At 39.2% G+C, this 27,679-nt stretch overlaps 1 protein-coding gene across 4 annotated transcripts in view; it reads left to right on the top strand.

Annotated features, from left to right (window-relative positions):
• uxs1 (UDP-glucuronate decarboxylase 1) overlaps positions 1–27,679 on the top strand; it is a 101,774-nt gene that overhangs the window by 56,367 nt on the left and 17,728 nt on the right. For 3 of the 4 annotated variants that reach the window (XM_073043553.1, XM_073043556.1, XM_073043555.1), the window contains 4 exons: positions 14,062–14,105; positions 15,663–15,723; positions 16,589–16,646; positions 25,127–25,233. In XM_073043553.1, coding sequence (XP_072899654.1) covers positions 14,062–14,105; positions 15,663–15,723; positions 16,589–16,646; positions 25,127–25,233 — 270 coding nt within the window. The remainder of the gene's footprint in view (positions 1–14,061; positions 14,106–15,662; positions 15,724–16,588; positions 16,647–25,126; positions 25,234–27,679) is intronic. The other variant, XM_073043554.1, reaches the window with a different exon arrangement.

Below are 27,679 nucleotides of genomic sequence, written 5' to 3'. Positions count from 1 at the left end.
GATGTCTGGATTCTGACTTGTCCACTCTAGGACATTAAATTTGTTGTTTTTAAGCCATTCTTCTATAGCTTTGGCTTTATGCTTGGGGTCATTGTCTTGCTTGGAAAACAGATCTTCTCCCAAGTTGCAGTTCTCTTGCAGACTGCATCAGGTTTTCCTGCAGGATTTCCCTATATTTGCTGCATTAATTTTACCTTCTTCCATCACAAGCGTTCTAGGGCCTGCTGCAATGAAGCATCCCTACAACATGATGCAGCCGCCACCATGCTTCACTGTAGGAATGGTGTGTTTTTGATGATGTGCGATGTTTGGTTTATGGCAAACATAGCATTTAGTCTGATGGCCAAAGAGCTCAATTTTGGTGTCATCAGACCATAGAAACTTTTTCCAACTGACTTCAGAGTCTCCCACGTCTTCTGACAAACCCTAGCTGAGATGTCATGTGGGCTTTTTTTCCAACAGTGGCTTTCTCTTTGGCACGGTCCCATAAAGCTGCAACTGGTGAAGCACCTGGGCAGCATTTATTGCATGCGCAGTCTCTCCCATCATGGCCACTGGAGCTTGCGACTTCTCCAGAGTTGTCATAAGTCTCTTGGTGGTCTCCCCTCACTAGTCACCTTCTTGCACGGTCACTCAGTTTTTGAGGATGGCCTGCTCTAGGCAGATTTACAACTCTGTCATATTCTTTCCATTTCTTGATGATTGACTTAACTGTACTCCAAGGGATGTTCAGTGACTTGGAAATCTTCAGTGTCCATCTCCTGACTTGTACTTTACAATAGTCTTTCCGTGGAGTTGCTTGGAACGTTTTGTTTTCATGGTGTAGTTTTTGCCAGGATACTGACTCAACAGCAGTTGGACCTTCATGTATTTTTACTACAGTCAATTGAAACACTTGACTGCACATGTGATCTCCATTTAACTAATTATGTGACTTCTAAAACCCTATTGGCTACACCAGTGACTTGGTGTGTTATATTAAAGGGGTCGAGTACTTATGCAATTAGTTATTCGGTATTCAATATTTGTAATTTAGATCATTTTGTCGAAATCTGTTTTCACTTTGACATGAAAGAATCTTTTTCAGTTGATCAGTGTCCAAAAAAAGCCAAACTAAATACACAGTGATTCAATTATGTAAAACAATAAAACATTGAAAATTTCCAAGGGGAGGTGTTTTATAGGCACTGTTGGGAAAAATGGGTAGTATTTGAAAATCTTCTGTTAGTATAGGAGTGAGATAGTTCGCTGGATGGGTGGTGTTGCAACAACAACCTTCCACTCAACATTAGCAAGACCAAGGAATTGATTGTGGACTTCAAGAAGAGAAAGTAGAGGGGACACCAGTGCTTATTGAGTGGTCAGGGGAAGACAGACAGACAGACATACTTTATTGATCCCGAAGGGGTCAAGAGTGAGTGGTTTCAAGTTCCTGGATGTTAACATCATTGAAGACCTATCCAGGGCCTTAACATATTGATGCAATTACAAAGATAACATACCAGCAGCTATATTTCATTAAGAATTTGAGGAGACTTGTATCTCACCAAACTCGTAACAAATTAGTACAGATGTATCATGAACAGCATTCTAGCTGGTTGCATCACCCTCTGGTACAGAAGAGCCACTGCACAGGATCAGATAAAGCTGCAGAGGGTTTTAAACTCAGCCAGATCCATCAATAGGTACATGTCTCCCCACCATCAAGTACATCTTCAAAAGTACATCTCTAAAAGGCAGCATCCATCATCAAGGACTTCTAGTACCTAGGACATGCCCTCTTTTCATTACGACCATCTGAGAAGAGGTGCAGGAGCCTTCAAGGCAATACTTCAAGTTTTAAGAACAGCTTCTTCCTCTTGATCAGGTTTCGGAATGGACTATGAACCCACGAACCTCACTAGTTTTGCTCTCTTTTTGCACTACTTATGTTTCTCATTATAATGTGAAAGCCCCCGGTTTCCTTGGCCTGCATAAGTCTAGGGAATACACCCTCTGGTCCCGCCAAATCCCTGTTTGTGTGAATGCTGCACCTTCCTCCATCGAATCATGCTCCCCAACAGTTGAATCCTACGACCAGTTCTCTCTCGCATCTTCTTTCTTCATCTCCCACCGATCAAAGACCCCAGCTCACACCAATGAGAGGCACACAAAAGAAACCCGCTCCCCAGATTGGATAGCTCATATTCCAAAGCGCCCATTATCTCTAACCATAACCCAAACACTACTTCTACAAAAAGCAGTGTTAGCAGTGAAACCTTTACCAGGGCATTACAAATGTATAGTCTTGCACTGTACTGCTGCCACAAAACAATAAATTTCATGACATTTTAGTGATAATGAACCTGATTCTGGTGTAAAGCTTGATAATATATTTTCCGGCAGAAGTGATTGAAACTTGAATGATGCTCAAAGTTGAAAGCTTGATCAGTGGCTAAACTGTATTTAGTCAAGAATGCATGTTGAATCTCTCCTTTGCTAGAGACAAACTACATATTAAGCCAAGGGCAGTAATGCCAATTCACCAACGCATCTACCATTGGTTGTGCTAACTTTATTAAATGTTATGGCGATATATGTTAAATCTGGGCAACCAGAGAGTATTAAATTATCATCCTGTCTTGAGCCTTGCAGACAGTAAGGGAGCCTTCGGGGTCAAGAGATGAACAGCTCTCAGAATATTCAAGATATCTCTTGCTCTTTTCAGTATTTTGATATAACTGGTTTAGTTAATGTTTTGGTTGTGACTGCAAAAGTTGTGGGCATTTTAGTGATGTTGACCTTTTTTGATCAAGCCAGAAGTGGGTGGCAGGGATACGGACTATGCCATATTACAGTTTGAGCACCCCTTATCTGAAATGCTTGGTGTCAGAAGTGTTTTGTATTTTGGAATATTTGCTTCTTTATAATGAGATACCTTGGAGATGGGACCCAAGTCTAAATACAAAATCCATTTAAGTTCAAGTTTGATTATCATTCAACCATACATGATTTCCCACGAATGCAGGCAGGTGAAACAGTATTACTCTGCGGCCAAGGTGAAAAACACAGTAGCAATAGTCATACATAGCACATATATGACAGTGTAAAACAGTCACACTAAAAAATATAGCCTGAGTCCCTGAGTGACATGTCCTGTAAATTGATGGTACGTGACATGTACAGCCTTTAATATATATACACCATAAAGGTAGTTTGATGTCATATTTTAATAATTTTGTGTATGAAAGAATAATGTGTACATTGAATCATCAGAATGGTAAGTTACCACTATCTTGGCTGCCCAGATGGACAGTCATTGGGTGTTTGGCATCTCCATCATTTCCAACTCTGAATTATGTGCTACTGGTAAGCAGTCTTTGTCGTACACTTGTTCGTCACATGTATGTACTGATGCATCTGTTCAGCCTGTTAGATTTTCATTAGTGACTTCATGATTTTCATTCCTGCTTTGTCATCGGTGGATGCTTTATCACCATAAATCTATTTTTTTTAAAATACGTAATGCTGTGCTTTTTCTTAAATTTCTGCAATCAGCCTTCTAAATATTCACTATTACCTTCAATTTTTAATTTGTTGTGATAGGTCTTTGCTTGCTTCATGATCAGCATACCATTAAAGTGGTATATTTTCATTCCGATGCTGATGAATCCACCCTTTCAATACATAATTAAGATCTTAATTTTTCACTTATTTTTCAGTATTTTTCTCTTTTTCATTAACCTCTTCATTACATGTGAGGTCACTTCTTGGAACTCTCTGTTATGCGCAGAGATTTGGGCATCACCTAGTACCTTCCTAATGCGTTGTGGAATTTTCCGTTTGTGAAGTCATGTCAGTGGTCAAAAAATTTTCGGATTTCAGAAGATTTTGGATTTTCAAACAAGGGGTGCTCAAACTATATTGCGGTATGGTATAACTGCTTATTTGTCCCTTGTTAAAGCAAGCCTAAATGTTGCCAAAGCCAAGATCTTAAGTTCTCTAAAATCAGAGAAAATTATCTAGCCGAGTAGTAGGACTCAACCAAACAGTTCTAGCCCTAATTTTGTAACAATAAGCCATCGACAGAATAAATGAAGATACATGTATTTTGAGCTCCATTTCACTGTATGTTTCAATAAACATGTACATTAAATGAATCCAAGAAGTTAGGGCTTTACTCTCTGGAGAGGAGGAGGATGAGAGGAGACATGATAGAGGTATACAAGATATTAAGAGGAATAGACAGTGGACAGCCAGCGCCTCTTCCCCAGGGCACCACTGCTCAATACAAGAGGACATGGCTTTAAGGTAAGGGGTGGAAAGTTCAAGGGCGATATTAGAGGAAGGTTTTTTACTCAGAGTCGTTGGTGCGTGGAATGCACTGTCTGAGTCAGTGGTGGAGGCAGCTACACTAGTGAAATTTAAGAGACTACTAGACAGGTATATGGAGGAATTTAAGTTGGGGGGTTATATGGGAGGCAGGGTTTAAAGGTCGGCACAACATTGTGGGCCGAAGAGCCTGTACTGTGCTGTATTGTTCTGTGTTTTAAGTATGCAGGCTTAAAGTTCAATTTGATTGCTTTCAGATATTTGAAATTCAGTCATCAGTGCGAGAGCAAAATGGTATATCATCCTAGGATTGTTTTGTGTAGCTGTAAACATTTCATAAATATTTTTAAAGGATTCATATATATAAACACATTTTATTAATGTTCATAACCTTGTAAATTGCTAGTGATGTTAATACAAACAAAGCCTCTGAATTAATAGGAAGTCATCAACGCCATCCTTGGAATGTTGGTTTCTTTATCTCACCATATTCTAAATAAGCTTTTGGCTTGAACTTGTTGAATGCCTAGTTCCTAATGAGCACATTGTTATGTCAGCATAAAGATAGAAAACACAGGAAAAAATTAGCTGATCGGGCCACATCATTGGGAAGAGAAATAGTGTTGTGGCAAAGGGTTTCATCCCAAGCCATTGGCTCTTTATTCCTCTCCATTGATGCTGCCTGACCTGCTGAGTTCCTCCAGCATTTTGTATGTTAATCTAAATTGTGATCAGGTTAAGTTTCTGAATTTTTATTTGTTCTGTCAGGTAAAATCAAGCTTGGCAGACATTGCAAAGGATTTGGCAATCTATCCTGAACTTTATTACTATCACTCTAGAACATATTGAACTATTCTATTGCACAGTGTGCTTCAAATTGTTCAGTATATTGAAAAAATATGCTGAAATCTCACAGATATCTTGGTGCATGGGTATTATAGGAGATTGGGGAACACAATGTCCACTCATTTAGATGATTAGAACAAAAATGCTGTAGGAATTATTTTTATGAGAAACTTGATTCATTTTAATTTCATGCTCTTTGGAGTAGAAAATTATTTACTGCATCCTCATGACTTGTATGTAATCTTTAAGGTTTTTAGGTAGACCTTTAGATAATATCAACTCGTTTCAGGGAACTTGATCATCAGACGTTTGTGTCTCTGGGCTTTCTTTGTCCATTCATCTTAGACTACTTGCACATGCTTCTTTATCCCAAATATAAAAAGAGTCATCAGAGTATCACAACAACTGGTTATGTAATTTTACTTAGAATTTGACATCACTCGTCCAAATGTGTGAAACTTGTGCATGTGTTAATATGTGATAAGATACATCATATTAAGATTTTATATTCAATTTTGGCATCACTGTTGAGGTTAGTAATTACTAATCTTCCCCAAATATTCTTTAGAAGGTGGTGGTGAGCCGCCTTCTGGAACAGCTGCAATTCTTACGATAACAGTACTCCCACATTGCTAATAGGGAGCTCCAAAATATCAACCTTGCAGTAGCAAAGCAGAAATATTTTTCTGTCATGATGATGAGGCACTTGGTGGCGATCTTGAAATTAATGTTCCCACCGTATGTCATAGACATGTAAAATGCCATCAAGAATGGAATACTAATCAAGTGGATGATTTGTCCTTGATGTTAGCTGTTGATGTTACTTATCCAGCCAAGTGGAGAGTATTTAACTGCAATGCCCTGGTTCATATCTTTACTGTTACGCTGTAGGTATTTCATTTAGCAGCTCTGCTGTTCTGATTTCAGCTTGTTTGGGTTATTGTTGAAGTTGAGGGATGATATGGAATGTGTGCCATCCAATTAGCAGGAGGTTTTCTTGGTCAGGGATAATAAGGTTGGGCTTAAGGTTTTCTTTTGTTCGAGAGGAGATGAAGAGAGAAGACGCTGGGGAGAACCGGTCCTAGTATACGATCGGTGGGAGACCTGTTTATTTGAGATGGATTGTGAGCGAAGTCTAGAAGGTGGTGCGTACTTTCACATGGACCGCAGGTCCAGCACGAGTGACAGTGAAGTTCAAGATGAGCTCCAATGGACCCTTTTTGTTATTCTTTACTAACCCTTCAGTTAAGATTCATAAATATAATTCCTTTAATTGTATGCAGTGTACTGTCTGTTATTTTGTGGCATTAATTTGTAACAGGGTAGCAAATGAAACAGCATTCACACAAGCTGAGGTTTGGGATAAAATCAAGCATGCCTCAATCTCATGAGTTTGGAGGGGCCAGAAGTTGTCTTCCCTAGACTTGCACACCCAAGGAAACCGGTGTGTTTCATAACCAAACTCCTGACTTGCCGTTTGTAGAAAATCGTTCTGTAGTTAGGAGGTGAATTACCATGCTGCATGGGCATTAGGTTCTTCTTAACCTATTCAGTATATTTTAAATGTGTGCTATTTCCTGCTAGAAATAGCAGCTGACTAAAGAGGCACATGTGACCTTCGTGATTGATGGGATCTTTCCTTAGGTGAACGGTGAATTTCAATCAAAGCAAGTGCTGTCAGAGAATGAAAGAGGGGGAGCAAAACAGGGGTAAAGCATGAAAATAAATATTAACTTTTAATTTTGAAGTTTAAAGAATGGTTGAAAATCAGTTTAAATAGTTAATGTTTTTGTGCCAGAGAGATTGATTTGCATTGTGATAAGAAGGATATTTTTGTTAGTGATTATAAGCCCTTGCTTTTTGCAGCATGATTAATGGGCAATGAAAGTGCAAGTCCAGTCATTTTTAAAAATAAATATTAGGAAGATTGGCAATAATAAGCATTTGTGGAAAGAATGAGCAGAGCAGCATAAATTAGTCAACTAGTTTGAAAGATCTATAGCTGCTATATCTCATCCCTTCAAAATGCCAACCAGTTTGAACATTTATTTGGCTTAATGTTTTAAACTAGGCATTTTTTTCCGGCAAGATGTAGTCAGTTATTCTCAAATATTCATAGGGAGGTTGCATTTTGGGTACAAATGCCTAACAAGTATAATACATTGTCTTGAGTTTTTGTTCATCAAGGGATGAGAGCTTGGTGGGCTAAAACAGCACTTAATTGCCAAATCCTAATCACTCTTCATGGTTTTTTATTATCATGTACTATGATACAGTGGAAAGCTTGTCTTGCATACTGTTCATACAGATGAAATCATTGCACAATGCATTGAGAGAAAACGAATAAAACAATAACAATCTAGAATAGACAATTGGACCATATGACATATGAGCAGAGTTAGACCATTCGACCCATCAAGTCTGCTTTGTCATTCGATCATGGCTAATTTATTATCTTTCTCAATGCCATTCATCTGCCTTCACCCCCTATCCTTAGATGCCCTTACTAATCAATAACCTGTCAATCTCCTCTTTAAATATACCCGATGACTTGCCCTCCACAGCTGTCTGTGGCAATGAATTCCACAGATTTGCCACTGTTTAGCTAAAGAAATAATGAATCAAATGTTAAAGCTACAGAGAAAGTGCAGTGCAGGTGAATAATAAAATGCAAAATCATAATGAAGTAGATTGAGGTCAAGACCATCTTATTGTACAAGGTGGCAAGCTGTCACCTTGAACTGTTGCAGTTCTTGAAGTGTGTGTATATCCAGAATAGTCTTAAGTTCTAAGATTTTGACTCAGCAACAGTGATATATTTCCAAGTCAGGATGGCATGTGGCCATGCTTTTACTGCTCCTGTCCAACTAGCTGTTAGAGATTGTAGCTTCTGAAGATGCTGTCCAAGGAGTCTTGGTGTTTTGTTGTGGCAGCGATGGTATAACCTGCTGCTACTGTGCATTGCTAGTGAAATAAATGAATGGTTGGTGATGGGATGCCTAACAAACAGGCTCCTATGTTTTCTATGGTACCTAGCTTCTTGAGTGTTGTTGAAACTGCACTCATGCAGGCACATGGAAAATCCATCATACACCTGATTTGAGCTTGGGAGATGGTGGACAGGCTTTGTAATTAAGGAGGTGAGTTATTTGTCACAGGATTTTTGTTTAGACTCTGACCTGTGTTGTTTTTTTTGCAGTCATTGTGTAACCAGGATAATGATAGTGGGGAATTTGGAAATGCCATTGAATGTCATGGAGTGATAGCTAGATTTTACCTTATTGGATATTTCTAAGCCTGGCCCTTCTGTAATCTGAATGTTACTTATAACCTATCAGGCCAGGCATGGATATTATCCAGGTCTTGCTGAATTTGGTAGGGGACTGCATTACCTGAGGAGTTGCAAATAATAGTGAATATTCTGCATGCATCAATGAATCCTTATTTCTGATCTTTTGATCGAAGAAGCAGCTGCAGATAGTTGAGCCTAGGACACAACTCAGAGGAATTTCTGCAGAAGTGTCCTGTGGCTGAGATGATTGTCCACCAACCACCATATGCCTTGGTAGCATAGCGGTTAGTGCAGCACTACTACAGCTCAGCCTGTTGGAGTTTGCAGTTCAATTTCTATGTTATTTGTAAGGAGTCCTTACTTCCTGCACATGGAATGAGTGGGTTTTCTCCAGGTGCTCTGGTTTAGCCAGAGCTCCTTGATGCCATTCTTAATCAAATGCAGCCTTGAAATTCCTGAATATAAATTGTATGTAAAAGGTCTAATAGCCAATTATTTCTGTCAGTGTCCTAGAAAAATCTATAAATTTGTTTTGTTAAAACATTGTGATATCCAATTAAACATCGGCATTACAATAAACTTTTAATTCCCAATTTTCAAACTAAATAACAGAAATGCTAATAAAAATGAAAATATTTAAATGTATAGCTTAATTGAGAGATTGATTTAAGGGCATTAGTTGTTTTGCTATCAGTTACTTTTTTCACAATTACCATTTTTAAAAAACTGATTGTTGATTTGCTCACTGAAAGCTTTTTTGTTTATTTGTAATATATTTTCAGCATTTTGTATGTGTTGATGTATTCTTTTATTTGAAAAACTGAATAGGTCAGTTAGTTTCTGTGGAAATTAATAAACAGTCATGATGAAGGGTCTTGGCCCAAAACACCAATTGTTTATCCTTTTTCTTAGATGCTGCTAGACCAGCTGAGTTTTTCCAGCATCTTGTATGTGTTGATGTATTCCTTATTTTTGCACAAATATAAAGCCACTAACCATTTTGTTTTCTAGTAAAGGTTTCTGGTAATAACTTCTGGGTGTTGAAGCACTTCAATAGGTTTCAATAGGTACATTTAATGTCAGAGAAACATAGAAAACCTACAGCACAATACAGGTCCTTCAGCCCACAAAGCTACACTGAACTTGTCCTTACCTTAGAAATTACCTAGGGTTACCCATAGCCCTCTGATTTTCTGAGCTCTGTGTACCTGTCCAAGAGTATCTTAAAAGACCCTATCGTATCCACCTCCACCACCGTTGCCAGCAGCCCATTCCATGCACTCACCACTCTGCGTAAAAAGATTTACCCCTGACATCTCCTCTGCATCTTAAAACTGTGCTCTCTCGTGCTAGCCACTCCAGCCCTGGGAAAAACCCTCTGACTATCCACACGATCTATGTCTCTCATCATCTCATACACCTCTATCAGGACACCTCTCATCCTCTGTCGCTCCAAGGAGAAAAGGCTGAGTTCACTCAACCTATCCTCATAAGGCATGCTCCCCAATCCAGGTAACATTGTTGTAAATCACCTCTGCGCCCTTTCTATGGTTTCCACATCCTTCCTATAGTGAGGTGACCGGAACTGAGCACAGTACTCCAAGTGGAGTCTGACCAGGGTTCTATATAGTTGCAACATTACCTCTCGGCTCCTAAACTCAGTGCCATGATTGATGAAGGACAATGCACCGTATGCTTTCTTAACCACAGAGTCAACCTGCGCAGCAGCTTTGCGTGTCCTATGGACTCAGATCCCAAGATCCCTCTGATTCTCCACACAGCCAAGAGTCTTACCGTTAATACTATATTCTGCCATCATATTTGACCTACCAAAATGAACCACCTCACACTTACCTGAGTTGAACTCCATCTGCCACTCCTCAGCCCAGTTTTGCATCCTATCAATGTCCCGCTGTAAGCTCTGACAGCCCTCCACACTATCCCCAACACTCCCAACCTTTGTGTCATCAGCAAATTTACTAACCCATCCCTCCACTTCCTAATCCAGGTCATTTATAAAAATCACGAAGAGCAGGTTTCCAGAACAGATCCCTGAGGCAAACCACTGGTGACCGACGTCCATGCAGAATATGACCTGTCTACAACCACTCTTTGCCTTCTGTGGGCAAGCCAGTTCTGGATCCACAAAGTAATGTCCCCTTGGATCTTATACCTCCTTACTTTCTCAATAAACTTTGCATAGGGTACCTTCTCAAATGCCTTGCTGAAATCCATATACACTACATCTACTGCTCTACCTTCATCAGTGTGCTTAGTCACATCCTCAAAAAATTCAATCAGGCTCGTATGGCATGACCTGCCCTTGACAAAGCCTTGCTGACTATTCCTAATCATATTATGCCTCTCCAAATGTTCATAAATCCTGCCTCTCAGGATTTTCTCCATCAACTTACCAATCACTGAAGTAAAACTCACTGGCTTATAATTTCCTGGGCTATCCCTACTCCCTTTCTTGAACAAGGGAACAACATCCACAACCCTCCAATCCTCCGGAACCTCTCCCGTCCCCATTGACGATGCAAAGATCATTGCCAGAGGCTCAACAATGTATACAAAATACATCCTGAAATTCATCTTCTTTGCAAACATCCAGGAAAACAGAGGAGTGCCCCAAAGAATGAATGACAGTTAAATGTTAGAACCCCAAAGCCCCACCCAGCTCCCCCCTCCCACGCATAAGTAGCAGCAAAGCAATAATCCCCCCTCCCCCACCAGCATAAAAAAAAACATCAGTGCCCCCCACTGAGCACTCAAGCATGCAGCAAAGTATCAATAAAGACACAGACTTGCAGTACTCCAAAGACTACTCATTCACCCGGTATTCGACATATCACAGGCTCTCTCTCTAATAAGGGAAAAAGGTGTCCTCGTTTCGCAGCGAGAGGGGAGACATAACAAAACAACTTGCTTATTTATTGTGTTAAAAGTCTGTTGCGTCGCTTCTTCTGAGCTCTGTACCCAAAGAACTTGGGTCTCTGGGAACACAACCAGCAGCCAGCTCACTGCTTTCAATCTACCATCTCCCATGACAAAACAGTTTTCCACGGCAGCACTGACTTCGAGTCTGTCCGCCTCCAGAGCCACAAATTCCCGGAATCCTGAAGGCGTGCTAGTCTTCTAGGCCACGCCTTGGCATATTGAATAGCAGCCAGTCGTGAGACCCTGAGAGTGGATCCCATTTCCGTGAAGAACCGAAGGCAGCGTGTAACTCCAGCTTAGGGTCTTCAAAAGAACCCTGAAAGGGAAACATAGAAATATTAAATAAAAGATATTAAAGCACTTGATTAGAATGTCAACATTCCATTAATCTATTTGTGAATTTATGTGAAACTGTCTATTAATTTAAAAGATCTTGCACCACTTACTAAGTCATTTAAAAAAAATGAAGATCTTTTCTTATTTAGTTCAAAGTAAATGACCTCATTTGATCACATTGAATTCCATTGGACAAAGTTTTACTTGTTTATTTAATTGAGCTTGTCCATCTGCAGCATTCACCACCCATTTTGTAGCAATGTAATGTCAGTTGGAACCATTGATGTAGTCATTATTCCAGTTTCCAGATTATTAAATAGAGAAAAATAGAAGTCCCATTAATCCTGCTTACATCCTGAATAATTTCCAACCCAAGTCAGAATTTAAAAATTTCCATCCATGCTCATAATTTGTCAGAAATCATAGACATTGTGGTTTTCCATATTACAGAGAATCATTAAATAAAAGGTGGGTTACATTAGTTGATATGGGAACAAAATGGCAAAAATTGAGGATTATCTAAAGTATGAAGAGAATAGTTAAATTTGCATCAAAGTTATTTAAACAATCAATGTGCTAAGATAGAGATTAGAAATTCAGAAGAAATTCTGGTAAGTTTTTGAAGCCAAAGGCAGAGGGGTACAGCAAAAAAAGTTCAAAACAAGAGTTTGATGTTTCCTAGAGCAAGCACGGAGGAGATGTATTTAACGCTGGCCTTTGTATTGTACTTCCCTGACTCACCTATCTCTTTCGTAACATAAGATAAAGTTGAACACTTTACAAATAACCAGATGTATCTAGAATGCAATTAATTACAGAAGTTTAAATTTTTTTAAAGCTTGTACATCCATGTTTACAGGTGGCACTAGTTAATGTTCATTGAAAAATATTTGCTCTTATTCCTGCCTTTTAAATCTTCATTCTAGTAGTTGGTTTACATATTTGTTTAAAATTACTTTGTAATGTTTTGTGTAGTTAAATAATTGACTACTTTCCAGAAGTCCCATTTATTCATTTAGTTTATTCTTGAAGAAATAGCCTTGATGAATTTTTACATGGACTAGATATCTCTTTTATTTAAATGTAACAATTGACTGAATAGAATTGCAATGTTCAGTAAATCCAGTAGAAAAGAATGTACCAAACATCTGCCATCCAGTATATAGAAACATAAAATATTTCCCAGTTTCGCTTCTGAAAGACCATGAGGTCAAAGTACACGCATGTCACCATATACAACCCTGAGATTTGTTGACCATGGATGTTGTGTTCTAGCTGTCTACATGATACATAAGCCAGAATGTCCCTATGGAGAGCAGCTGTTGCTCATGTAGTAAACACGAGGAAGTCTGCAGATGCTAGATAGCACACTTCGCCTCCCCACAGCAGCTGATGAAAGCAAAGGAACAGCAGAGATGAATGCAGTTTGGCACCAGCTGTGTTGCAGGATTTGCCATTCAGCATTGAATCAAGGAACCTTTTTTTAAAAAAAAACACCCACACCCATCACTTTTTAGATAGAGTGCCCCCACCTACCCCAACATCCTTGGTTTCCTAACTAATGGAAACATTCACTTCTATCTAACCAAGCATTGTTCCTCAATATTTGGGAAAATTTGGATAAATTACCTCTTAACATTTGAATTTTCAGAGAAGGCCAATTGGTATATTCTCTCCTTGGCATTTAGCTCTTGGAGCCTAGGTTATCATTCTGGTAAAACTGCTTATCTAAGGCTTATTTGTTCTCCTAAGGTGTGTTAGCTCATTATGCTTCAGTAGTCCATTTCTAACCACAATTTAACTTCTTTGCATTCTATTGCCCTGTACCCCTCATGAATTTAACATGGATGAGCTTTTGTTTATTTAAACCAAATATTAATAATTATGATATATCCTTTTAACTTCCAATGTGGATGACCTTTCATTTGAATACTCCAGAAAAAACATTTGCCACAATTTTGCCATTTCACTCTAAAGTATATCTCTTCCATCTATGCTGCTTACTGTGCAACTTTTGTGACACTGGTGAACGCTGGTATTTGCCCTTCCTTCTGTCCTGTCCTCCAAACAGTTTTTTTAAAAAGTGCATAAATACAGCTTGATGGATTCAGCTGATGTCCATTAATGCTTTATCCAGCTGCCTATTAAATGGAATCTGAAATTTCAGTCATAGACAGTCATATTTTTATATAGCAAGAAAGCTCTTAGAATAAGATGGTTTTTAAAATGTTACTCAGTGTTAGAATGCCTTCAATTTATAAACTACTATGTGTGCTTGGTTTTATTTTTTAAGTAAATTTGCAGGCAATAGGATTTTTTCATGTTATTGTTCACAGGTTTATGGTTCAGGCTCTCAGACTAGATCTTTCCAGTATGTGAGGTAAGCTATGTTTCATGTATAACATGTCCTTATTTTGATAGATAAATGAGTTTAATTTATCAAACACTTGTGCATATTAAATTTGCATTTATTAGAATAATAAAACTCACACTTGTGTCAAGAAAGGTCAAAAGAAAGAGTTTGGAAGAATAATTAACTTGGGGGAAAAAGTGGGAACTTCTATACGCATGAGATTATCACAGTGAAATGGAGATTGGGAGTTGAGACAGAGTTGTGTTTGAGGTGGGAATCATCCTTGTGTGAAGAGATTTGTGGAAGCATGCCATTCATGTTCTTTGTCAGTGAAAATGGAAACAAGTACACTCTTCAAGTTTCATACTTTGGTGTGAGGGCAAGTTCAAGTCTTGATACTAAAATGGCTGAGAAAGGCCCACCAATTCTTCAAAAGAAATGCCCAGGGCCAATTAATTGCAGGAAAATACTGCAGCTCCTGTGACAACAGGTTTTCATTATAAATTAATCAGGAGCAAATAATGAAGTGCTCTGGTGTCAGATGGTAACAGTATTAAGGTTGTGAACTAGATATTTTTTTCCTATAAGCTTTGCAGTTTCTTTACCATAACATTTTGATCTCCTTAAAGATCAACAAAGTTAGTTAAGATTCTGGTTGAAGCTGTTGTTTAACATTGTTCAGGGTTATGCTCATACTGACTGCTTGCACACAACCATCAGAACCTTGAGTTCTCTCAATTTTACATATAATAAATGGATTAACATAATGTAAGACTTGACATCTTTTTACGATATTGTCAAACTTCACTTTTTCTCAATAAATTGTTATTGGGCATAAATATTATAATTTGCCAAAGAGTTATTTGTTGGAATTTTGAAGTTTTCATACTTTCCCAAAAGCTGGGTTTGAGCTTAATTTATTTTATATTAAATGTGAGGTACATTTGATTGTATATTTTTAGAACAAAATGATGTGCATTTGAGCTATAATAGTGAATAATTATTAAGTAAAATGATTTAATAGAATTTAAACAACATATTCCCTTGCTAGCCTTTAATAGATCAGAGATATTTATTGTATATGTAATTAGCAGATTCTTTGTGGCACTGTTCATGAGTCAGAACTTAGTGCATTAATTTTATTGATACCAATTGAGAGCTGTTATAGAAAGTAAGAGCGGCCATTAACAGGAAGTACATTACTAAAGGCAATGTTTTTTGAGTCAGATTTATTATCACTGGCTTATATGACTTGTAATATTGCAAATTTGAAAATTCCACCCAATTTATTAAAACCCAAAATGTTCTATGAAATATTAACCATAAATATATTTAGCACTTATATGAATATTAAATTACCTTTCCTATATTAAGTTAAATATGGATTGAAACTTGAAGTAAATGTCAGAAAATTTTGTTTATGTTGAGTTAAAAAGTTATAAAAGCTGTTAAATTGTCCAGTGTTATCTAATTTTATTTCAAATTATAATGTTCTCATTTTCACTTTAACTACATGTTTAGATTGTTGATAAGCCACATGAAAATACAACAAATTTCATTTTAATATTTAAAATTTATTTATAGTGACCTTGTGAATGGATTAGTGGTTTTGATGAACAGCAATGTCAGCAGTCCTGTTAATGTGGTATGTAAAGTTTCAGTAAATCATAGTCCAAGTGTTCATTTGAAATCATGGATTTGACAGTGCTATAACAAAAACTGGATAAATCCTATGATAATTTTGTCATCCTAAATGTTAAAAACTTGTGTTCCTAATTGTGTTCTATCAGCAAATAATAATGTAACCTACCAACTTGCAGTAGAGGGACATAAAGATGCAGTTGCTCAGTTCTTTAAAGGGACAAATTCATTAATCTGTATGTCTTTTACAAAGTATATGCTCTAAAATATTATACATGTTGTTCAAGTGCAGAATGCACAGGAAAAGGAAAGATTACCAAGATTAAGCTGTATTTGATATGCAGTAGGGTTTTCATATGTTTATTTTGGGACAATGACAAAATTTAAGGAGAGGATGCACACAACATTAGAAACTTGTATAAGGAGAGACTGGAAATGTGACAGAGACACCTCTGAATTAGGCTTGGGGTTTAAGGATGAATTAGATTGATGTTCATACAAATAGAAAAGTGGCACTTGGCCTACTTTATCCCAACAAATATCTGAATAGGGAGTTGAAACCATTACAGGGAATTGTGTTTGGCAGTGGATGAAACTGACAAGTTGGCACTGCGAGTCCATTGCACATTTTGTTTTTCAAATAAGCATTTAATTATATGCATATTATTCTACTGAGAGTAGCACCATTTAATTCATGTGCATGTATGTGGCAAATGATTCAGCATAGATTGTTCTAATAATACGTAAAGTATTTTTGTAATTTAATTAAAGTGTATATTGCTATTAAATTCACTCATAGCATGTTTGCAGATAAAGTTGTTGTTTAAGTTGGCAGTTGTCTTCAAATGCAAACTGTTTTATTTTCACAGGGAAACCCAGAAGAACACACCATTCTGGAATTTGCCAAATTAATTCGGAGCCTTGTTGGTAATTTCATTCTGCTTATTTGGGGATCTGGTGAGGGAAGGAATGTCATTCCAGGGGAATGAACCATTTGGTCCATCTAATCAACTACAGTCTTTTGGCTAATAATATAACGTACTTTATCTTCTAATCCTTGCAATCAGGCTGTGCATATACTGAGTTTTCAGAAATTACAATGAATGCTTTCAGAATTTTCTCATCTATTTTCTTTGGATTTATAAGGCTCCAAAGCCATCTTGATCGTTCAATGCCCATTGAATATCTATAGGTTTTTCCGCCACTAATTGCTTGTCTTTAGCCATTAATTTTAGCCTTTTTCTTAATTTTCATTTAAATATTTTCTTGTCTTTTTTTTAATGTCACAGTTTTTTCATTTTGTCTTTACCACCACCAGACATGTTCAGCTTGTGGTGGTTGGTTCTTTGGGGCAAATCTTACTTCAGGAAAAGTTCAACCAGGCTTTGCATGTTCCTGTAGGCAGCGCTCAGCTGAAGTCAACCTGTTCTGGATTTGTCAATGGATCCATCAAATGTCCCAATAGAAGATTTATCTAATTTAATAGGGTGCCTTAAAATGCAAGATTTTCCAAAGGAATACTTTGGGGAGAAACAACCTATATCTGTATCCATTGGATATTTGGATAAACATTTAAAATTGAGGATATTCAAAATACTGCAGAGAGACCAGGCTGGTAAGCAGAGAATTGACACATATATTGGAACAAAAGGCCATCTGTGTAGTGCACATTGTCTTCTGTAGTATTACTTCATGATTAATAGGGGAATAATAATACTAACATTTTCTGTATTTCTCTGCCTTTGTGAGCATTTTGCTGAGGCTTGTAGCTGATGAAATTTTACCCTTTAGGACTCTTGGCTGCAATGGAAAACTATGACCACTGTCATCTTTATTAGTTTGGATTTGGTTCTATGTCCCTGATGGATTAAGATTTGTACTATTCAGGTCTTTGAGCAATTGGAAATTTTGTTTCATGACTGGTGATTTTACCAAGACAGTGTGAGTAGGGCAGAAATTTAATTCCTTTACAGAATGTTTTTATGTATCTTTCAAATGGCTGCAAATTTAACTGCCTTATTCTTATCTAAAACAAAGCCAGAGACACCTACAGTGATGTCACTTCCAATCCCACACTGGTGCCTCTGGATTCTTTTAAGGACTGATCTTTAGCTGCTTCTGATTTCTCATCTGCATCCTACAGCATAATTCAAAAATATCAGATTCCATACAAACACTGACTAAGTACAGCTCTACCTTAGCATCACTTCTCTTGACCATCTATAACTGCATTTTGTCAGGCATCCAGTATCAGAAGAGCAGTATTATTTAATAATTAAATATCAGGGGAAAATTGAAGGCCATTATCTTCAATCCCATCAGTTACTGTCTACATTTATCTGAAACACAATCAGTTTTTCAGTTGTAGAGCGAAGTTATGCTTTTGCCTCCATGATCTCTCCATCACCAAAATACCCCTCTCTCAGCAATACTTTCATTCCGTCTGGACATGATTCCAGTATTCTGCTGGCTGGCATTCTTTCCTCCAGAAACTTGAGCTCCTCTTATTTTTTTTCACTTGTGCATCTGCCATTCACCTGTCTGATAGTCCCTGAAACATGAGATTCTCGCCCAGAGGTCAAATCATGCTTTGTACGCACAACCCATGTCTCTTTAACAGCTGTAACCTTTAACTCTGTTTTTGTTGTCCTCCTTTAATTCTAACCTATTGCACCTTCCTAGTTAATATCACCTCATCTGTAGGTGCTTGAATACCCTCCTCCTCCCCCCTCCAACTCCTTTTTGTATATTAAAAAAAAGACATATCATCTCACGGTTTTTGGACACAAAAAGTAATTGCAAAAGAGTGTGAATGAGACCGCCGGTGAGAATGTAAATTAATCCAGAAATTTGAACTTAGAGGTGTCGATAACTCATGAATTCACTCTATTCAAAAGCTATCACTTAATCAAGTTTTACTTTGTATGTCACCTTTTATCTGATACCACTCCTGTCAAGCATCATAGGGAATTTTGCAGTGCTAAGAACTTCCAAGTGCAAATGTTGATAAGCTATCAATGCCACTGCAAATATTATTTTGACTGTAGATTCAGAGTGGTATGTGGAAACCAGCCCTTTAGCCTATCAAGTCCATGCCAACCAATACCCCACATATTTTCACTAATCCTCTACATTATTCCTTTTTTTTATCTCCCATATTCTCATCATTCCTCTCCCACTCACTTACAGCTAGGTGCACTTTACAGTGGTCACATGTCTTTAGGAACTAGAGAAAGCCCACACGGTTGCAGAGAAAATGTGCAAACTCCACACAGGTAGTACATGATGTCAGATTGAAACCAGATCTCTGCTGTTGTGAAGTAGCTGTACAGCTGTGTTGCCCTATATATTTTTTATGAGATATGCAAATCATAAGTTGATTTCACCACTGGTGCCAACAAAGTAAAAGATCCTCAGTACTAATTAAAATGAATCAAAGTACCTCGCTCTCAAGGAACTGTACGAGACCATCAACACGCTGGAGGCTGCACACCCAAAGGCTGCCTTCATTATCGCCAGTGATTTTAATCGAGTGTCACTAACAAAGGTCTCTCCAAAGTTTTGTCAGCACATCCAGGTGAGCACTCGTGTAGATAACACTTGATCACTGCTACACTGTCTTCTGCAACACTTACAAATCTCTCCTTCACCCAGCTTTTGGAAAATCAAATCACTCTTCAATCCTGCTTCTGCTGACGTACAGGCAGAATCTGAAACAAGAGGGGGCCATAGTTAAAACTGTCCACTGTTGGTCCAACCATTCGGCCTCCATGCTGCAGGACTGCTTCAATGATGTCGACTAGAATGTCTTCCATGGTGAGAAGGTCTCCAAGTTCACTGATGGAGTCACGTGCTTCATCCAGAAGTGCATCGACGACATTGACCCCAGAAGTCAATCAGGGTCTTCCCAAACCAGAAACCCTGGATCAGTAGTTCCATGCAAGCAGCACTTACAGCGTGACATTGAGCTTACATCGCTGGCAAACAACTAGAGCTCAAAAAAACCTGCTATGATCTGCACAAAGCTATTAAGGCTGTGAAACAACAAAATAGGGAAATTTGAGCCAAAATTCACAACAAATAGCACACATGACTTGTGGCGAGGGCTGCATACCATCGCAGACTTCAAAGCCAAACGTCGTGCCGTCAGCATCGCGGCCCTCCCTCCCAGATGAGCTCAATCGCTTGTATGCTGGATTCACTGTCGCTAACTCCGAGCCTCCGAGGAAAGCCACCACTACAACCTGCAACCTGGTCATCTCTGAGGCTGAGGTACGCAGATGTTTCCACCGAGTGGACAGTCAAGGCTGCAGGATTGGACGACATCCCAGGGTGAGTACTTAGGATGTGCACAGCACAACTGGCAGGTGTGGTTACTGACATTTTTAATCTCTTCCTCTCCCAGTGTAGAGTGCCCTTCTGCTTCAAATTATCCACCACTGTCGCTGTACCAAAAAAGACCAAGGTAACATACCTGAATGACTGGCGTCTTGTTGCACTCACCTCAAGAATAAGCAAATGCTTTGAGAGGCTGATGAAGCATTACATCTGCAGCTTGCTACCACCCAAACTGGACCCCCTACAATTTGCCTACCAACACAACCGGTCGACAGATGACACAATAGCCACTGCTCTACATACTGTCCTTGCACATCTGAAGAAGAAGGACGCTTATGTGAGAATGCTGTTCTTGGACTACTGTTCAGCATTCAACACTGTAGTTCTGAGACCTGGCCTTGACCCTGCCTTGTGCAGCTGGATCCTGGACTTACTGTCAGATTGCCAGCAGGTTGTAAGAGTCAGCTCCCTCACCTCCAACCTTCTGACTCTCAACACAGGAGCCCCTCAGGGCTATGTACTGAGTCCCCTCATTTGCTCCCTGTATACCCATGACTATATCACCACCCACAGCTCCAGACTGCTAACTAAATTTGCCCCAACGACACTACATTGATTGGCCTTATCTCAAACAATAACGATGTGGCCTACAGGGAAGAAGTAATTTCTCTGACACAGTGGTGTCAAGAAAAAACCTCTCCCTCAGTGTCGCAAAAACAAAGGAACTGGTTGTAGATTACAGGAGGAATGGAGATAGGCTAACCCCTATTGACGTCAATGGATCTAGGGTTGAGAGGGTAAACAGCTTCAAGTTCCTTGGCATCCACATCACCGAGGACCTCATGTGGTCTGTACACACCATTTGTGTGGTGAAAAAGGCACAACAGTGCCTCTTTCACTTCAGGCGGTTGAGGAAGTTTGGTCTGGGCCCCCATATCCTAGGAACTTTCTACAGGGGCACAACTGAGAGTATCCTGACTGGCTGCATCACTGCCTGGGTATGGGAACTGTACCTCCCTTAATCACAGGATTCTGCAGAGAGTGGTGCGGACAGCGCAGCGCCACTGTGGTTGTGAACTTCCCATAATTCAGGACATTTACAAGGACAGGTGTGTAAAAAGGGCTCGAAGGATCATTGGGGACCCAAGCCATCCCGACCACAATCTATTCCAGCTGCTACTATCTGGAAATGGTACCACAGCATAAAAGCCAGGACCAGCAGGATCCGGGATAGCTTCTTCACCAGGCCATCAGACTGATGAACTCATGCTGACTTGAGTGTACTCTATATTACATTGACTGTTCTATTTATTATAAATTACAATGATTGCACATTTAGATGGAGATGTAACTTTTACTCCTCATGTATGTGAAGGATGTAAGAAATAAAGTCAATTCAAGTTCAACTGCATTCTCGGACTCCAGGCCTATAGTTTTCTCCTCTCTCAATCTAAATACAGGTACACTCCATTACAAAGGTAGATTCAGGGGCTCATATTTGATGATACTCGTATGTTCTGGAAATGATAGAAATGGAATACTGTATATCAGTTCCTGTTGCGCTTCTGGGGGGGTCTTTGCTAGATGTATGTCAGCTAGATATTTCTAGCAAAAAGCAGCCAACCACAATTAGAGTTTAAAATAAACTGAGATGATTTTAAGATAGCTGAAGGTTAGAAATAATTTAGAAGGAATTACAAATTCCTATGGATCTGGTCCATGGGTTGAGATTCTAAATTGGAGAAAAGCCAATTTTGATGGTATCAGAAGGGATCTGATAAGTATGATTTGGGACAGGCTGTTTGCTGGCTCAGATGTACTTGGTAAGTGGGAGGCCTTCAAAAGTGAAATTGTGTGTACAAAGCTTGTGTGTGCCTTGCAGAGTAAAAGTTAAAGATAACAGGTTTAGAGAACCTTGGTTTTCACGAGATATTGAGGCTACGGTTAAGAAATAAAAGATGCAAAGCAGATAGGAATAAATGAGTTACTTATGGAGTATAAGAAATGCAAGAGAACACTTAAGAAAGCAATCAGGAGGACTAAAAGAAGGCACGAGGTTTCCCTGGCAGACTAGGTGAAGGAGAATCCTAAGGATTCTACAGATATGTTAGGAGCAAAAGGATTGCAAGGGACAAAATTGGTCCTCTGGAAGATCAGAATGGTAATCTATGTGTGGAGCCAAAAAACATGGGGGAGATCTTAAATGGATTTTTTGCATCTGTACTTACTCAGGAAGCAGACAGAGTCCAAGGAAGTGAGGCAAAGCAACAGCAAGGTCATGGACCCTGTACAGACAGATTACAGAAGAGGAAATGTTTGCTGTCTTGAGGCAAATTAGGGTGGATAAATCCCCAGGGTCTGACACGGTGTTCCCTCGGACCCTGTGGGAGGCAAGTGTAGAAATTGCCAGGGCCATAGCAGAGATATTTAGATCATCCTTAGCAACAGGTGAGCTACCAGAAGATTGGAGGATAGCTTATGTTTTTCCACTATTTAAGAAAGGCTTTAAAATAAACAAGGATATTATAGGCTGGTGAGCCTGACATCGGTAATGAGAAAATTGTTGAAAGATATTCCATGACCAAATATAAGTATTTGGATAGACAGGGACTGATTAGAGATAGTTGATATGGCTTTGTGCATGATAGGTCGTGTCTGACCAATCTTACAGCGATTTTTGAGGAAGTTACCAGGAAAGTTGATGAAGCCAAGGCAGTGGATGTAACAAGGCATTTGACAAGATCCTACATGGGAGGTTGATCAAGAAGATTCAGTTGCTTGGCATTCAGGATGAGGTAGTAAATTGGATTGGACATTGGCTTTGTGGAAGAAGCCAGAGAGTGGTTGTAGATGGTTGCTTCTGATACCAGAGGCCTGTGACTAGTGGAATGCTGCAAGGATTGGTGCTGGGTCCATTGTTGGTTGTTATTATGTCTGTGACCTGGATGGTAGTGTTGTTAACTGAATCAGCAAATTTGCAGAAGGCACCAAGCTTGGGGGTGCAGTGAATGGTGAGCAAGACTATCAGGGCTTGCAGTGGGATCTGGACCAACTGGAAAAATGGCAGAGTGAATATAATGCAAACAAATATGAGGTGTTGCACTTCAGTAGGACCAACTAGGGTAGGTCATACACAGTGAACGGTAGGGCACCGAGCAGTGTGATAGACAAAAGGATCTGAAAATATAGTTCCATAATTCATTGAAAGATGTGGCATAAGTAGATTGGGTCATAAAGAAAGCTTTTGGCACGTTGACCTTCATAAATAAAAAATATTGAGTACAGGAGATGGGATGTTATGTTGCAGTTGTATAAGGCATTGGTGAGGCCTAATTTTAAGTCTTATGAACAGATATGGTCACCTACCTACAGGAAAGATGTAAATAAGATTGAAGTGAACAGGTTCAAGTTCCTGGGTGTCAAGATCTCTGAGGATCTAACCTGGTCCCAACATATTGATGCAGTTATAAAGAAGGCAAGACAGTGACTATACTTCATTACGTGTTTGAAGAGAATGTATGTCAAGAAATACACTTAAAAACTTATATAGATGTACTGTGGAGAGCATTCTGACAGGTTGCATCACTGTCTAGTATGGGAGGGGGGCTACTGCACAGGACTGAAAGAAGCTGCAGATCCATCTTGGGTACTAGCTTACAAAGCACCCAGGACATCTTCTCAGAAAGGCATCATCCATTATTAAGGACCTCCAGCACCCAGGGCATGTTCTTTTCTCACTGTCACCATCAGGTAGAAGTTACAGAAGCCTGAAGGCACACATTCAGCAATTCATGAACAACTTCTTCCCTTCTGCCACCTGATTCCTAAATGTATAATGTAATTGATTTACTTATTATTATTATTTTGTTTTTTTCTTCTATATTATGTATTGCATTGAACTGCTGCTACTAAGTTAACAAATTTCGTGTCACATGCCGGTGATAGTAAACCTGATTCTGATTCTGAAAGAGTACAGAGAAAATTTGCAAGGATGTTGTTGGGTCTGGAGGACCTGGGTTACAAGGAAAGATTGAATAGGTTAAGGCTTTATTCCTTGGAACGTGGAAGATTGAGGGGAGATTTGATAGAGGTATACAAAATTGAGGGGTATTATCTGGGTAAATACAGGCATTTTTTTCCTCTGAGGTTGGGTGGGCCTGCAACTAAAGGTCAAGATGAGAAACTTAAGGGGAATGTAAGGGGAAACATTTTCACTGAGGGTTAAGCTGCGAGCGCAAGTGAGGTTGATTTCAACATTTAAGAGAAGTTTAGATAGGTACATGGATGGCAGGGCTATGGTCTGGGTGCAGGTCAATGAGGGTAGGCAGGCTAAGTGGTTCAGTGTGGACTAGATGGGCCAAAGGGCCTGTTTCTGTGCTGTATTTTTCTATGACTCTGACTCGATCTCCTGATCTGGTAACTCACCTGTAGCTAATGAAGAATCCCAGCAATATGCTCTCTTGTTTGTCATTGTATTCTGGGATAGATTCCAGTAGGCGCCAGGGATTTATCCATGTTAATCAATGCCAAATGTCTGGAACACTTTCTCCTTTCTGGCACAGATATATTCCAGAATATTGATGTACCCCTCCCCATATTCCCCATCTTCCTTATTGGTATTGTCTATGGAAAATGAGATGTATTCACTTAGGATCCTACTCTTATCTAGTGGCTCCTCATGTGGATTTTCTTCTGGTCCCTGAAGGAACTCTTTCCCTAAGCAGCAAGATAGTACTTAACGATTTTTAGGATTCTCCTTAATATCCTGCTTGCCAAAGCTGTGGTCCCAAATGAGACCTTTGTGGAACTAATCACGTTTGATTTACCTCAGTTTTGATTACCATGGTACTTCAGGTTACGAATGTGTGAGTGCCATTATTTTCAGTGGTTTCTGTAAATATGATATGAAATATTTGGAGATGCAAGTTAAAGCCATTTTCACAGCTTTAACTCATATCCTCATAATTCCAGAAAGTGTAAGCCACTTGGTTATTCAGTCTTTCTTGTTAATTCAAAATTAATAGTACTGTATCATGTCAGAGTTGAGCTGTATTATTTTTTCTCTCCAGCAGGGAGCAGAAGTGAAATTTTGTCACTTCCAGAAGCACAAGACGATCCCCAACGAAGAAATCCAGATATCAGAAAAGCTAAATTATTGCTGGGATGGGAGCCTGTGGTAAGGATATATTGATTCTTCTATTTACATGACAAATCATGGAATTGAAAGTGTGAACTGCATGATGCAATTCATGTAATCATGAAGGAGGTACAGAAAGCTGAAAGCACACACCCAGCAATTCAGGAACAGCTTCTTCTCCTCTGCCATCGATTCTTAAATGGACATTGAACCCATGAACACTACCTCACTTTTTAAAAATATTATTTCTCTTTTTCCACTATTTTTAATTTAACTATTAATATATATACACTTACTGTAATTTACTTAATTATTTTTTCAAAATCATGTATTACATTTTACTGCTGCTAAGTTAACAAATTTTATGACATATGCTGGTGATATTAAATCTGATTCTGAATTGAAATCATATTATTGAGAACTTTTTTTCCTGAGTTATAAATCATTATTTCCAATTTACATTTAGTTGGGTGGATTCGCCATGACACTATTATTTTTATCTAGAAATGCGCTAAATGACAGTATAGGGCTTTATCAAATTCATCTTTATTACAGTCATTTGGCTTCTGTAGACAAGCCATATTGTTCACATGCCCAACCTTAGCCTCCTTAAGATGATTCCAAGCTCAATCACAAAAAGTAGATGTACATCCGGAAAGAAAGGTCCCTCTCACAGCAAGAATCATGGGCACCACAGTTAGCCTAGTGGTTATTGTGATGCTGTCTACAGCTCGGACATGGAAGTTTGGAGTTCAATCCCAGAGTCAGCTGTAAGGAGTCTCTGTACCTTCTCCCAGTGGAATGCGTGGGTTTTCGCCAGGTCTTCCAGTTTCTGCTCACAGTCCAAAAACATACCAGGTAGGTTAATTGGTCGTTGTAAATTGTCCCATGATGAGGTTTGGGTTAAATTGGCATTGCTGAGCAGTGTGGTCAAAAGAGCTGAAAGGGCATTTTCTGTCTATTTCTAAATAAATAAAAGTAAGAGTCAGGAAGGGGATGAGGTCACTGGGCCCCCTGTCACCACTGCCACACTTCATTTGCAGAAGCACAAGGACCAGAGGTGAGAGGTGCTTTGTTCAGAAATCCTCCTTGAAACGTAGTTTCTTCACTAACTCTGAAAATCCCTAAACCACTATCATTCAGAGTGGAGGAGGAGTCATTTGGTTTGGTGCATGCAGAAAACCCATGTAAACAGCGCAAGGCATACATGATCTACAAATTACTTACCCAATTACTACAGTCTGTCCTTACAAGACCCTCAACTCTAGGCAGTATTGTGAATCTCCTGTGCACTTTTTCTAATATTACCTCATCCTTCCTGTAGTGTGGTGACAGAACTGTATACAATATTCCTTGTGTAGCCTGGCTATTGTTTTGTGCAGCTGCAAAATGCCACCCAAGTCTTTTTTTTGTTAAATGCTTTGGCCAGGGAAGGCAAGTATGTGGAATGCTGTTTTCAGAGAGGTATGAACTCACACCCAAAGCTTCACCTATATTGCAACACTCCTGAAGCCCCAGCCATTTACTGCATATATCTTATTAACACATGATATCTGAAAAATGATAAGAAGTGCTTGGTAACACTGAATATGGCATAGGCAATAGGGTTAGAACAGTACAACATAATGCTGGCCTTTTCATGGCAATGTAGAAAATTGCAATCCAAACTACCTACTTAGCACCAGATTGGTTTACTCTGTTATAGTTAAAATGATTAAAGCTGTTTTTAACAGTAGTGTCAAAGTGCCACTGTTCACCAGTTGCGGGTTTCAGGTAGCAGGAGCTGTTACTCTTTGCAAGAACAGGAGACATAGAAAGCGGTACCATTTGGGACTTTCTATTCTGTTGTAATTTGATTGGGTAATTAGGCAATTGGCAAAGGATAGTAAAAAGAGGTTAGGTTTAAATGGAAGGGCCATTGTGTGAGTGGAGAGGGTTAGAGGAACTGGGACATTGGCTCTAGAGTTATAAGCTAGGGTGAAGATTTCTGTTAAATTTCTTTTGTCTTTATTTATTATTGCATAGGTAAGAGCAGTGTTAAGCTCCCCTTGCACGATGTGGGAGGTCAGAGAGATCACCAATGTCCCTGATGACTACAAACACAAAATTAATTGCAGATGCTGGGGTCAAAGCAACACGCACAACACGCTGGAGGAACTCAGCGGGGGGAGGGTGGGAAGGAGAAGACTGGTAGGTGCCAGGTGAAAAACCAGTAAGGGGGAAGATCAATGGATGGGGAAGGGGATAGGCAGGAAAGGTGAAGAAGGAATGTAAGGGGAAAGCATTATGGGTAGTAGAAGGAGGCGGAACCATGAGGGAGGTGATTGGCAGCTGGAGGAGGTGGCAGAGTGAAACTGGGAAGGGGAGGGAATTACCAGAAGATGGAGAATTCAATGTTCATGCCAAGGGGCTGGAGACTACCCAGACAGTATATGAGGTATTACTTCTTCAACCTGGCAATAGAGGAGGCCATGTATGGACATAT

Source organism: Hemitrygon akajei, chromosome 4, assembly GCF_048418815.1.
Source record: "Hemitrygon akajei chromosome 4, sHemAka1.3, whole genome shotgun sequence".
Taxonomy (NCBI): Eukaryota; Metazoa; Chordata; class Chondrichthyes; order Myliobatiformes; family Dasyatidae; genus Hemitrygon; species Hemitrygon akajei.
The sequence above is the reverse complement of the archived record's forward strand: the minus strand, read 5'-3'. Positions and strand labels throughout refer to the sequence as shown.